The sequence below is a fragment of the Dermacentor albipictus genome, chromosome 5 (assembly GCF_038994185.2).
Source record: "Dermacentor albipictus isolate Rhodes 1998 colony chromosome 5, USDA_Dalb.pri_finalv2, whole genome shotgun sequence".
NCBI classification, from domain to species: domain Eukaryota; kingdom Metazoa; phylum Arthropoda; class Arachnida; order Ixodida; family Ixodidae; genus Dermacentor; species Dermacentor albipictus.
In genome coordinates, this window is record NC_091825.1 from 41101459 (window position 1) to 41115953 (window position 14495).

General features: G+C 49.9%; 2 protein-coding genes across 4 annotated transcripts in view; one reads left to right on the forward strand and one right to left on the reverse strand.

Annotated features, from left to right (window-relative positions):
- The window catches only part of LOC135902101 (uncharacterized), an 81645-nt gene that overhangs the window by 6217 nt on the left and 60933 nt on the right, over positions 1-14495 (reverse strand). For 2 of the 3 annotated variants that reach the window (XM_065431999.1, XM_065431998.1), the window contains exon 13: positions 1785-1964. The exons of the other annotated variant lie outside the window; for it this stretch is intronic. In XM_065431999.1, coding sequence (XP_065288071.1) covers positions 1785-1964 — 180 coding nt within the window. The remainder of the gene's footprint in view (positions 1-1784; positions 1965-14495) is intronic. 3 annotated transcript variants of the gene reach the window in all.
- On the forward strand, positions 4458-6552 carry LOC139060425 (uncharacterized). The gene has a single exon (XM_070539558.1). The coding sequence runs from the start codon at positions 4458-4460 to the stop codon at positions 6444-6446; it is 1989 nt and encodes a 662-aa protein (XP_070395659.1). The 3' UTR covers positions 6447-6552.

Here is a 14495-nt window from a genome sequence, read left to right on the forward strand (position 1 = left end):
CTTACTCTGCCACTTTTGTTTACCTATCACATGGAAAAATTTAATGCTTTAGCATGCAGCCCAGTCATTACTGAACACAATAACACCAAACTCACAGAAATCTGTTCATGTAAAGATTGTGAAAACCTCTGTATTGCATTGGCACTTGACAAAAAAAAAAAAAAAAAAAGCTCAGAAAGTCGTCTTCACTAGCTGCACCGACGTTCATTAGCTCGAACTTGCGGGAAGTCGCGGACTTCTTCGCCAATGAAGTTTTAATGTTGTCTGCGTACTTTTCACGCCCCGCGCACTCCGCGCAAAACACCGTGTCGAAGCGTTGAGCACGCGAGCTCGGTTCAGCCGCGTCCGTCGGCACCGAAGCGGCGTGCGGAAACGCCGAAGTCGACGTTAGGCTTAGCTCAGCCGGCTCGGCCGCTTTCGACGACACGGAATCCGAAGCGACTTGCAGCGTCTCAAAAGTTAGCATTTTCGACGGGCTTAGTCCAGGCGCATCCACCGGCACTGCAGAGACTTGCGGTAACACCGAAGTTGACACCGATCGGCACTGTCCAGCCGCGTCCACCGGCGAAGCTGTTGTTGGCGAGCTCAGTCCAGCCGCATCCACCAAGGGCACAGCAGCTTGCGGCATCACCGAAGCTGTAGTTCTCGACGATGTAGCGCTCTTATTCCATGCGCGCCTCTTTTTGCTGACTGCTTTTCGCGTGCTTGCTTTCAAGCACGCGTCTCGCGCCATCGTGACACGCGGAACAACGACACCAGGCACGCAAAAGCAAGAAATTCTTGGTTAAAAGAAGCGACTCAATAGCCAAAATATCTACAAGAACGATAAAGAAAAAGGCAGAACGAAAAATACTAGGAAACAAAGATGAATGCGAAAAATGACGTGCGCGCCGGCGAAAGCAGACGACGCGGAGTCGAACAACGCGGCCGCGGGGCCGCGGCAGGCGTCACGGCCAATCAGAGGGCTGCGCCTCGGGGAGGCGCCCGTTTCACCCAATCAGCGGCTGTCTCGCGACGATTTCGCGCTTGAGAACGGGTGCCTGGGGTGGCGATCGCTCCGCTGCACGAGGGTCTACAGCATGGCGAGGGGCGCCAGAATGGAGAGCGGGAAACCAGCTTTCAAACGAGACCAAGATGGCGCCGATCGGTTCGCGTCGCGCGGAGCTATGGCAGCTTGAAAATGAGGCAAACCTTCGCGCTTGGCGTTCAATTTCGGCTCACCGACGTTTCTAAATTACCGATTTTTTAATACTTCGAGTAGGAATTGAGCCATAATAATTTGTAGAGGCATAGTTGGGACATTAAAGCCTTCAAATACGCAATTTTTGAAAATTGCCATTTTTGACCATTTTTCGAGATTTCAAGACCCGCGTCCCCCCTTAAGGAAAAAAACTACAACTGTCACAAGGTAAACCAAATGCTCCAGTTCAGCTACTGAGATTTCTTGCAGTTTTGTATAATATGAAAAAGGTTTATGCAAGTTCAATTAGTGAATCTGGAGCAGGTAATCTGTACATAACGGACAGAGGAAACGGCACTCCTTATGTTTCCTCTCTTGTTCCTGAGTGGGAATAACTAGAGAAGCTACGAAAAACCAAAGCAAGCAAAAAGTTTGTGTACTTTCAAGGATTGACTGCCAGCTATGGATTCTGTTTAGCAGTGTCCGTTGCGCCACCCGTCAACAGACACTTGTCCTGTTGACACTGTGCCCTACCCGAGTGCCTTTCTCATGGAAAATGTGTAGACAGTGCGGCACAGAGGAGAGCTGTACTGGGGCCACTCACAACTCCTCCGCCGTACGGTCCCCTTTTGCCAGCAAAGCCATCCCCCATGCCTCCCTGGTAGCTGGAGCCACTCTCACGGAACGGTGGTGGGGAGCTGTCCATGTAGGGCCCCGACTGCATGCTGCGTGAATTGCCGGTGGGTGTGCTGCCGCCTCCATACGGCGGTGGGGAGGGACCAACCTGCGGCCAAGAGAGCGAGACAAACATAAGAGGGGGGGGGGGGGCTAGGGAGAAATCAGCTACACACAAGGTACTTGAGCTTAAGTAGCATCCAGTGAGACAGACAGTGCAGAATACCAAACAAGAAACGTGATGAATCTGTCTTGGTTTCCACTGAAGCCTGTATGGCCATGCATCGTAGTAGAAGGGACACAAGCCCCATTCACATGAATGCGACAGTGGCGCATCGCATTTCCAAGCGCATTTGGGAAAGGCGATGCGACACCGTTTACATGTAGCGCATTAACTCTCGCTAAAGCCCCTCAATTTTTCAAAAGTAGCGCCATTCTTAGATCTTTCCGACACCCCGCTCACCCTGGCGCGTCCTCCTCCACGCCTCCTGTCGCCCCAGCCTCCTCCGCTCCCCCATTGGCCAATCTGTGTCACGTGGAAGCAGGCGCCGCGCTTTTGTATATTTTTTTCTTTCCAGCGCGCGCCGACCTCCATTGTTGGGCCTGCGCGACGAAAGTACGGCAGGCGGACTGACGGACTACGTTAGCGTAATAGAATGTGTAGGGCCGAGAACTTAATTGCGATGGGATGCTGCTGCGCCTTCGGTTGCCGCAACAGACACAGCGAGGGCAAAAAGCTTTTTGCTTTGCCATCCAGCGGGCACAACGCAAAAAGAAGTGTGGATTCGCAGGATCGGGCGGGCTGACTTCGAGGAAGTGGCAAAAAATGCACGGCATAGTGAAGTAAGGGCCACGGCTACTCACAACCTCTTATTTTGAGCCTAGTTCACGCCTTCCGCTTCGAAAAAGTGTGTGCTCATGCTCTGTGTGGTTTTAAGCGCGTTGTTCGATTTTTTTTTTTTTTCGAATGTGCTCTCTTTGTTTCATGTAGTTTCGTCTTGTAGTGAAATGCACGCATCTGCAGCTCGCCTGTGACAAAAAAGCGACTTTATTCAGGGTGTGTTTTGAGCTCCACCAGAAGTTAACACATTCTCGATGCTTTTGCAAGGCTCAATATGACTTACGATGCAGTCTTTTAGCTTCGTATGTACGCCCACAAGTATTGATTTGGTTTGTGGTGATTAACGTTTTTAACGTTCCGAAGCGACTAAAGCTAAGATGCAGGTCGTAGTGGATGGCTCCGCATAACTTTATCTAGCTCGCCTGGGGATGTTTAATGTGCACTTTGATCGTAGAGTCGTACGTGGGCTGGTAAATTCCTTGTTGGCGTTTCATAATACTCGCGCGGGCGCGCCAGCGCTGCTTTAGAAGTTGGCGCCTCGGCGCGATTGTATTTCTTCAATAAATTTTATTTACTAGTTGTAATACCTTGTCATTATTTCATATTATTGACGGCACCTCCAGGGCACCAAAGCGGCAACGGGAACACCAAAGCTAGAACCAGGGCTGGATGGGGCCCGCCGAAGCCTGTGCATGCCAAGGGGGTATAAGATCGCGGACAGCAAATTTTGTATGCGAACACTCCCTGCGACGCCTGCATTATTGTAATGTCACGTGCTCTTCAGAGGCCTCCTTTAGCCATTACATGTGCCCTCCTGGAGTAGCACTTGTAAAAAAAAATATATCGTCACGATTACCAAAGCACCCCGCAATGGAAAAAACGGCCATGTTGCCAGGCATTGCTGACTGCACCCAGCCATTCCGCCTGTGTACGGTCAGCAATCTCTCACGTGCCGGCTGCAGTATCCTGCAGGTACATAAATGAACCTACGAAACCACGTACACATACTTTCACGCAGTCAACACCTGAAACTTTGGTAATTAGGCGTGTGTTTGAGTACACCGCGTGCATGCGTCGTGTTTCAGCAACACGAACTCTCAACGTCGCGCGCTTTCCGCCTTAAGGGGGGACGCGGGTTTCAAAAGTCGAAAAATCGCGAAAAAACCGATTTTTCAAAAAGTATATATTTCGGCTATACGTGTTGTAAACTACCTTTCCTGTAATTATTAACGCCTAATTCACCGTGGAAATGCTTCTAATTCGATATACAACAGGCCACGGCAGCCCCCGAGCCGCGAGCGAACGGCGAAAATAACCAAACATCGCGCGCGCGCCATTTCCATGCCGCTGAACCGAGCGCCGCCATCTTGGTCTTGTTTTGCTTGTGAATGCTTGCCCTTTCCCGTGTTGCCTTCGCCGGCGGCGGCCGCGGCATGGTAGAAGCATGGCTTGCACGAGATTGGAGGCCTCGAAGCAGTGTTTGAGGTTCCCGCGTCTCGAATTCGAGCTGTGATTGGACGAAGCGCGCGCTCCTGGAGAACGCGGGGGAGAGCGTGGCTGCTATTGGCTGCTGGGCACGCTGACACGTGGTCTCTCCCCCGGCGCGTCGTCTGCCGCTGCTCGCTCCGTTGACGGCGTTCTTTGTGCGCTCGCTTTACTCTTCACCATTTTCGAGATCGCTGTCTTCGCTACCGTCGGGATTCTTGTGGCGTGTTTTGAACGGTTTTGTGCACCCTACGGATCGTCGCGCGTCCGTTCACGATGGGCCCTAAGCGGAAATTCAAAACGCAACATGCGTTCGGTGCGCGGCGTCGTTCTATGAATGCCGTCCGCATGGCGAAGTTGGCAAAGCGCGTCGCCGGCGATTGCGGAGGCGCTTCCTGCAGTGCTGCCTCTGCTACACCGCTAGAAGAAGTCTGCGTTGCCACTTCCAGCGCCGTACCTTCCGAGTCAGCAATGCAAGGAGACGGCGTTTCAAGTGTGCCTGCTGTCCTGACCGCATCAACCTCGGCGATCGCGGCACCCTCTCTCGCGTCTGTCGCCGTGAGCAAAGACGCATCGTCGACCGTGCGCGTGAAAACGCACTTTCTGACGCCGGAGGAGATAGAGGCGGCGGAGGCACAACGTAATGCTGTGAAAAACAAACTTGGTGCCACGCCCGCGACGCTACGAAAATTTCAAGCGATGTCGCCCGATCCCGCACCTGCCACTGCTACTACCGTAGATGAGGTATTTTGCCTTGTGCAAATGTGTGTGTTCGGCCACCTGCTCTCCAAAACCTTGTGCCAGCGCTGCCTTTCAACTGGACTGACAATTCAACAAGGTACCCAGTTCGGACTGGCTACAAAGCGTGAGTTGGTATGCCCACATTGTGGGATTATTGCTAATTCTTGGAGTTCACCACGCCAGAACGCAGGAAATGCTTTTGAGGTGAACATCCGAGCCATTATGGCTATGAAGCAAATTGGTAAGGGGCAGACAGCTGTAAATGACTTTTGGGCTGCTATGAATGTATCTCACAGAGGACTTCATCACAAGACGTACCAGGAACATCTGAAGAAGACATTCAGGGGCCCAGAGACTCAACGCATGGAGAGTTTCTATTCAGAATCAGCAGCTGCTGTGAAAAAGGTTTACCAGGGAATGGACCCAGGATTTACCAGACACATTACTGTGGTCTATGATGGCACCTGGCACAAGCGTGGACACACATCCCACATTGGAGTTGGGGCAGTGATAGAGTATCACACTGGCCTCATCTTGGATGCAGTTGTCCTCTCAAACCAGTGCCTCGGGTGTCAAACAGGACCCAAACCAGAAGACTCAAGCTGGCGTGAGCAGCACATCTGCCAAAGAAACACTGATGCGAAGTCTGGAAGGATGGAGGTCGAGGCAGCCTTGATCCTTTTTGCCCGTTCACTGACAAAGCACAACCTCCGTTACACAACGATTGTGTCCGATGGAGACAGTGCCACCTACTCTGCCCTTGTGAAGGAGAATGTTTATGGGCTAGTCCCAGTTGTCAAAGAAGAATGCCTCAATCACGTGCAGAAAAGGATGGGGGCTGCACTGCGCAACCTAGTGCAAAAGAGTGATAAGGCATTGGGAGGGAAAGGAAGGCTGACAAAGGCTCTGATCGACAAGCTGACGGATTACTATGGCTGGGCTTTGAGAAACAACTCGAATGACGCGGCAGCAATGCAGCGTGCAGTGATGGCGTCCTACCATCACATCACATCCACCGATGCGGAGCCTCACCATGACCTATGCCCAGAGGGCGCTGGCTCATGGTGCCGCCACAAGGCTGCTGAGGCAAATGGCTTACCACAACCAAGGCACAGGTACAATCTGCCAGGCTATGTCGCTGAGGCTATGCTGCCTGTTTATCAGCGCCTCTCCGAGCCTTCCCTTCTTCAGCGGTGCCTTGGAGCGAAGACTCAAAATGCATCGGAATCATTTCATTCTGTTCTGTGGTCACTGATGCCCAAGGAGCAGCATGCATCCCTGATTGCAGTGGAGACAGCACTGAATGATGCAGTGATGCGGTATAATGCTGGAAACCAAAGGGCCACCAAAGAAATTTCTCTGTCTGCGGGGCTCACACCTGGCCACCTAGCCATCCATCGAGCCGTGGAAAAAGATGCCCTGCGCATGGGAAAGGCTGAGAAGCGAGGTCAAGCGAAGACTGAGAGGCGGCAGAGAAAGAAAGCCTGCAAAGACACCGCAAACTATTCTGCGGGGTCATTTTAGACCCAGAAATGTTGTGTCAAAACTTCAAGGGCCGTTTTCTCGAAATGAATTTTTTTCCTGGTGTGGCTGCTTATGCAAGCAGTATCTCTGGAACCGCTAATCAGATTCCCACCAGGTTTTTTTTATTGTGTGCCTGAATAAATTTATGAAGGCAAGACAGGCCCACTTTTTCAAGTTATTGAGTCTGGAATTTATTATAAGCAATCAAAATTAGGCTAATGCAAGTCTAATTAGTAACACTAAATTCAATGTTGTGCTAAAACTTTTCAGCAAGGAAATTAAAAAAAAGGGCTCTGTCTTGCCCTGTGGTACCTATTCAGGAATCTTCATATTGAATTTGACAGTGCTAACACATTTTGCAAGTTCTCCAGGCATGTCATAGGGAACCTATGTGAACCATTCTGATATACTCCTGTAACTTGAGTACCAGTGTACGTAGCTCCATGAAACTTTGTAGTTATTCATATGTCTATGCCATGAGTGTACCCTGAAAATTTCATTCAGTTATCTCAAGAAACAAAAAAGTTGGTGTTCGAAGGTAGCCTCCTCCCTTAAATACGCCTTGAATAATGGTCCTTTTCTCTATTTCTTCCACAATTCCAACACGAAATTCTAAAGGCCAGTTACCGACTGACGAGGAAAGATCTCGATTGAAAAAACTGCTCCGCAGGGCTCGAACGAACTTTTCTGCGGATTTCCTCCCGTAGCGTGTTAGCCGTCGTCTGCTACGGCAGGCCCACCACCGACGGCGCCACCATTGAGGCCGTTCCGAGCGGAGGAGGAGGGAAGTGAATGGCGCTACTTTGGGAGATTGAGGGGCTTTAACTCTCGCGAGAACGTAGCGCCACATGGTGTCGTATAAGGGAAGTGCAGCCGACTTCCGGTCTAACTGGTTTCCGGTAGTGGGCCGAGTGCATGTTGGTGGCCGAGTGCCGAGAAATAGACAGTTTTAGTTCAGCGTGCGCAACTTATAGCGTACGCTATACGCTATAGTGTAGCATACACTAAGCAACGCACGTTTTTTACAGGTTTAGTTGGCCAGCGAGATCTTCGGATCTCAGAGGCCATATGCCGTCATTGCGACTTTTTTCCTGACTCTAGCGATAGGTAGCGCTGACATCTGGAATGTTTCTTTCGTTAGGCTTTGACTCGTTCGAAACGAGAAGCGATCTCGAAAACACCACAAGGTTATCCATAATACTCTGTCGTCGAAGCGGCCTGAGACTAAGCGAAAGCCGTTCACACAATCATTTGCTGCGAACGATATGCATTTTACAAAAGCAACGCCAGATTCAATTCGAAGCAGGCAGCTGGGACCGCCGCCATGTTGGTGGCTAATTCTTTCCCATAATTCCTAATGCGAAGATCCTGCGTTTACATGCTCTGCGAGAGTCGACTCGCACCCGTAAATCTACCATCGCCTGGCGCATTAATGCGATGCGCCTTCCTAGCGCATTACTGCTGTTTACATGAATGTGATGCGCCAGAAGTGCAATGCCATGCGACACTGTCGCATTCACGTAAACGCGGCTACAGTTCTGATCCCAAAATTTGAGACTAGAGAAGCTATATAGTAGAAAAAATCTGACAATTTGTACTTTCATTTAATTCAAACAAAATTCAAATTTCTGGTTGCCCCGCTATGTTTTCAATGTAGTTAAAAGCCGCTTAATTCAAACTCCGTCATTCGGTTAATTCGTACTTTTTGCGTGTTCATACCGGAAAATATCCGCAAATAGAATAGCTGCAGGATTAGACTAAAGCTGATTGTCTGTCTGCACTTGAAAAAGCGGTCAAAACCACGCAGGCCACTGGCAAAAAAATAATGCGCACCACACCGCACGATCGTGCATCAACATGCTGTGGCACGGCGAAAACAAGGGGGGGGGGGGGTTGGCGGATGAGAGGCACTTTCCACAGCGTCTTTCAAGCGGAGCCTCATCTGCGCTATGTTATAGGTAATGGTCGCTTCATTTGTCGCGTAAGGACACTTGTGTGGCTTGTGTGCCTGTGCGTTCACAAAAGCGCTCTGAGAAATGAAAGCCCTTTCAAAATGGCGCAGAGGGAGTTCCACGGTTCCGCTTGGAAGACGCTGTAGAAAGCGCTTCCCTGGCAGGTACAAAAGTGAGACGCACGCCATTTGGCTTACTCTGCCTTCCCGGTGTGGCGGCCAACTCTGGACCATGTGACCCGCCTTCCCACCTGCTACATGCTGCTACGCCTAAGCACACCGCACATTCCACGATCGACCGACCATGTCGCTGCGGGGGAAGTACCGAACGCTATCCCTCAAATTTCAATTCAAATTCAATTATGGGGTTTTACGTGCCAAAACCACTTTCTGATTATGAGGCACGCTGTAGTGGAGGACTCCGGAAATTTCGACCACCTGGGGTTCTTTAACGTGCACCTAAATCTAAGTACAAGGGTGTTTTCGTATTTCGCCCCCATCGAAATACGGCCGCCGTGGCCGGGATTCGATCCCGCGACCTCGTGCTGAGCAGCCTAACACCATAGCCACTGAGCAACCGTGGCGGGTCGCTATCCCTCAAAAAGAAATTGGCTGCCATTGAAGAAGTCGACGCTGGAGTTAAGAAAACTGCAGCAGCGGAGAAATATGAAATCAGTAAAAGTACGCCGACAACCATTGTTAAAGCCAAGGACAAGCTGCGTAACAATGCAAGCCGCTTCGCCCCAGATCGAAAAAGGCTTAGATAAGCAGTGCACCCTGATCTGGAAAAGTCTGTTCTGCTTTGGCTTAAGCGCACACGCAGCCCCAGCCTTTCAGTAAATGGACCAATGCTGCAGGAGAAAGCCGAAGAAATGTCTCTGCGCTTGGGAAGTGAAGGTTTTAAGGGGGGACACAGCTCTATGGGACGAAAAAATTGTTAAAAAGTTGACTTTTGGAAAATAGAATTTTTGAAATCTGCAGCTATTGTTCCGCAACTACACAACGTTTCTCAACTCTTGAATCAATATTTTAGCCATAAAATCACTTTATTTTGTCGATACCTGCAGAATTTCAAGCGAAGTTATTGCAAAAACGGTACTTTTTTCGCAAAATAACACCTGCCATTTCATGCATCGTAGCGCGGATGTCTTGGTGTCATTTGAAAAAGAGCCATCTTTCTTAATATTTGCGCCAACTCCGGCTCCATGCTGCCACTGGCTTCCTCAGTGTTTCAACTTCCGGTGGCCTTAGCAACTCGGTGAAACATGTTTTCTATCAGTGTTTTTCTTTTTTCCAACCACAGACCACTGCATGTCCACCCTTTCTTCATTAACAATGTCCTCTGGAAGGCTTCGAGAGCATCTAAAGCGTCTTCAGCAGATTCATAGGCATCTCGAGGCAGCAGCTGAGGGAAACTCTGAATAAAGAAACGAAGACTCGAGAGCGATGTCTGAAATTTCAGGTTGGCCACCTCCGCATTCTTCATAGTTGCGTTTCATCAGAGTTGCACTTCAGAGTTGCATCTACAATCATAGCGCTTCGCCTCGTCTCATTTCAGAAATATTCTCCGTAGAAGAGGCCCAACGTGGTCGCTGACACTAAGGGGTGGTAGGTTGTGTTCGACGAGGAATCCCGTAAACAGGCACTCCACACGTATGACACTGTCGTCGCACTTGTTCCGAAGAAAGTTCACTATGTTGCCTTGCTGCTCAGCGGTACGAACATAGCTTTGATGCTTCGCCGTGGAAACGTGCAGTTTCAAGTCACCGTTGACACCGTGAGACATGCTGACGTCGCATCCAAACATTCTACAAAATGCAAAATGTTCTTTTCTTGATATTAAAAAGCACGGAAATTCAGAAGTTCGCAATAACTTCTGCAAATACCTTTTCTTCGACTTTGGTAGCGCCATGGCATCAAGCACATGAGAATTCTAGCTTTACACGGCGCACCGCACACACGGCCTACCCAACACTAATCATACACAAAAGCAGCAGCAACACGATGCACCATGGAGGAAGGCATGCATGAAATGCAAGAACTACATTGGCTCTGCCTTTGGTCGGCTTACTAAGCGCTGTAGCCGGCTGCTTAGTCGATGATACCGATGGTGCTAGTGCTGCCATTGTTGGTGATGCTGACAATTACGATGTGGCTGTAGGTTCCGCGGTGCCGGTTTCGTGAAAACCATTATTGCGCAAACAGAGACCAGTTTTCGGGAGATATAAGACAGTGATTGTACAATCGGAAAGTTTAGTAAAAAATCGGCAGTCTCCCAGGCGAATCAGGAGGGTTGGCAGGTATGGACGTGGCAACGCTACGTGAAGGAAAAGCTGACTCCCGCCGCCGATTGTGCTGCCCGAAACGTGACGAGTGTGCGCGCTCGGTTCACGAACCTTACAACGAATTGTGTCTCGACAACTCCGGGAGCATCACGGTGTCGTACGATGGGTCGTGGATGACCCATGGACACACCTCTCACAGCGGCATTGGCGTCGTCCTCATCACTGTCGCTAGTTGACACTTCGGCAACAACAGCGGCAACGATGGTGAAAAGTCGAACCTCGTAGCCGACATCTCTTCGCAGTCGCAGCAGCGCTGCCGAGCAACTTCGCATTCCATATGCCACACACTGTAGTCAACAGCAGATCCATGTCACGGGCCAGCGCCGACTTCTTTGTGTCACGTTCAATAGCACGGACGATGTCCAATTTTTCTTCTATGCTGAGCTCCCGGTGTTTTTTTTTATCCTAGCTTCAGCATGACGCGAGTCCTCGCTTGCACGACGCCGCAACACTCACTGGCACGGCGTCCATGCGGCGTCGAAATGATGTTGATGTTGATGCGGCTTCACGTGCAAATGCACAGGGTGCTTGGAGGCCGTTGTACCGATCTCTGAGGCTTGTTGTTCTGCCGGGCCGCTCGATGGAGACGACGCACCGCCGTGTTCGCGTGACGAAAAGTGGAAACGCTACGTTTTAACCGATGCGTACGCAATAAGCTCGTGCGGTTTATGCGGATACAAAATACATTATGTTCAATGGCCGCTGAGTCGGGGAATTGACTTTACTACTTTTAAACCGAAACTACTGTTTAAGCGGGTACGGTTTAACGAGGTTTTACTGTACCACTATATTGAGTGATGGGGATAGCCATACTTATCTTGCACTAAAGGAGGAAAATGTTTACGGTTTTTTGAAAATAGACAAGGAGGACTGCATAAACCACGTCCAGAAATGCACAGAGACGGCACTGTGCAACCTTGTTTCAAAAAACAAAGGTTCTGGCCTTCAGAGCCTCGGTGAAGAGGGTCGGCTCACAGCAGACCTTTTTACAAGACCATATTACGGATGGGCACTAAATACGTACAAGGGAGACGTGGATGCCATGCACAAGGCAGTGATGGCGACTTACTATCATATCACCTCCAATGACTTTGAATCAAACCACACATTTTGCCCAACAGGCCCCCAACTCGTGGTGCCGTCAAAATGCCGCAGAGGCTAGGGGCGAGCCAGCACCAAAGCCTCCTCGCAACTTGCCCCCTCATGTTTGCCAGGCCTTGCTGCTCATTTACGAGCGTTTGAGTGACAAGAAGTTGCTTGAGAGGTACCAGAGGGGAAAGACCTAAAACAGCAAAGAGAGCCTACACTCGGTTATCTGGTCTCTTGCACCGAAGGATCGCAATGCCTCTTTTCACCGTACAGGCAGCTGTGGCGGAGGCAGTGCTGAAGTTTAATGCAGGCAACGTCAAAGCGTCTGCATCTACAATGGAAGAGTTGAGCTTCAGCCCCAGCTCATTATGCAGTGATCGCATGGCTGAAAAAAATCAGCGGTGATTCATAGCTTCAGCTCAAAAGCGTGAATCAGCTGAAAACAGGCATAAAGCCCTCAAAAAACACCACACAGGCAACAATTCTCAAACTTACTACAGTAGAATCTCGGTGATACGAATCTCAAGGGGTGGCGAAAATATTCGTATCACCCGAAATTTCGTATCACCAAAAACGAGCGAAATCCGTCCCGAAACCATGAGACACGCACAAACAAACACATTTACCGTATTTACTCGCATAATGATCGCACTCGCGTAATGATCGCACCCCTGAATTTTGTCGTCAAAATTCGATTTTTTTTATTTCCCGTGTAATGATCGCACCCTGAACTTGCCGCAGCGATATGTCGTGTGCCAAGCCTAGCTAATAATAATCGCGCTTACCATCTGTCGAATGCTACGCGAACGACTCGTCTGCACGCACCAAACATGCTTAAGTAGATGCCTCATTTCATTACTTTCATCACTTTCCGCACTTCCATGGCAAAAAGAGGTACAACCAAACTTGCCTTTATTATGGGTAGGCTTTATAATGGTTGTAGTCAACAAAAAAAAAACGGCACCTTTCGGTTCTTTTCATCTGCACTCGTGAGCACGCAACAAATCGCGCGCGGCAATTATAGTAGCCACGTTTACACTGATACGTTAAAAGTGTACCCTATTCATACGCCAACGCTTGTAACACAGCTAAGATATTCGCCCACCCTTAGCGGAAACGTGCCGTGTTAGGATAGTAGTGAAAACAGATGCCGCAGTTTCCGCAGCACGCCGGCCATGGGTTTCTGTCACTGGCAGCTAAGCGCGCCCATCTGTTTCTGTCCCCTCTAAGTGCACATGGCTACGTTATTGCCGCAAACTTGCCGATATTAACTATATTATTCATCACTGACACGGAAGAAACTGGTCCAATGCACGTAATGTACTCACGAGAAGAAAAAAAAAAGATCGCGTTCGGCGCGTTCAGCTTGCTCCGCCGGCCGCCATTTTTGTTTTGGTGTCCCGCACCCGCATCCCGCAGCAAACGTGGGACGAAAAAAAAAAATTTTTTTCCGCGGGAAATTTAATTCGCGTAATGATCGCACCCCTGAATTTGGGTCAATTTTTTCTGACAAAAAAGTGCGATCATTATGTGAGTAAATACGGTATTTACGTGCAAAGAAGTCACGGATGTCCTTCTGCGTCTTCTCTGCGAGGTCGGCTAGCAGAGAATTTTGGAAGCTGAAAAACTGGGCGGTAGTGCTCTCACGCACAGTCTCGGACGTCACAGCACGCCGCAGAATATCGAGAGCGTGCATAGTTTCGGCTGCCGACGGTGGTTGATCGTCACCATTTTGGCACTCGTTCTACTAACTTCTTCTAACTTTACATGGTGAGCAGTCTTCGCTTCTTTGGAGTTTACGCCAAAGTGCTGCACATTCTGCATAATTTGGTCGCGCTGACCGACGATGGTAGACAGCGTAGAAATTGGCAGGCCTAATTCCTTGGCCATGTCAATGCGCCTTTTCTTGGGCTCTTCGTCCACCTTCTTCAAAATATCCAGTTTGTCCTTCAAGGACAGCGCCTTCCGCTTTCGCGACATCGTACTGTTTGCAGTACCTTTCGGGCTGACGCGATAAATGCTCACAAAACGACACACGCAAACAACACGCTGCACTTTCGTAGTCGTCGCGCACGAGGAAACAAAGAAGCGGGAGCTGCTGCTAGCGTGGCGACCTGCTTGCTGACTGTAGCGGAAAGACTGGCGGAACGGGCGCGCAGGGCCGGGAGAAATGTGGAGAGGACAAATCGCGCTCGACCGGTTGGGTTGGCTGGTTCGCAGGGCGAACGGACCAATAAGCAGCGGTTCTAGCCTCCGGCAACAACAAACTAAACAGAAAAAGACGAAGAGGCCGCCCCCAAAAACTAGAGAGAGAGAGAAAGCTTCCCTTGCCTCGTTACCCTCCCTGCTGCCGCGGAATCCCAAACTGGCACTGACGCACGCTGCGCCGTTTTTTTTTTTTTTTTTTTCGCTGCTGGCGGCTCGACGGTTGCGATACCGAAGTTCGTATCACCCGGCGCGACGCGGAAAAGTGTTCGGAACATCCGAATTTCGGCCCATTGTACACAATGCTTTTGGGCGGGGGAATTTTGTGAATTCGTATCACACTGAATTTCGTATCAGCCGGGTTCGTATCCCCGAGATTCTACTGTATCTGCCAAGGGGATACTAACCAGTTACAGCTGGTAATGTGTAAAGATTTTACAATATTTTTGAATAAATCGA

What these genes read in the sequence shown, in the direction of transcription:
- LOC139060425 (XM_070539558.1), top strand. Translation starts at nt 4,458, where the DNA reads ATGGGCCCTAAGCGGAAATTCAAAACGCAACATGCGTTCGGTGCGCGG.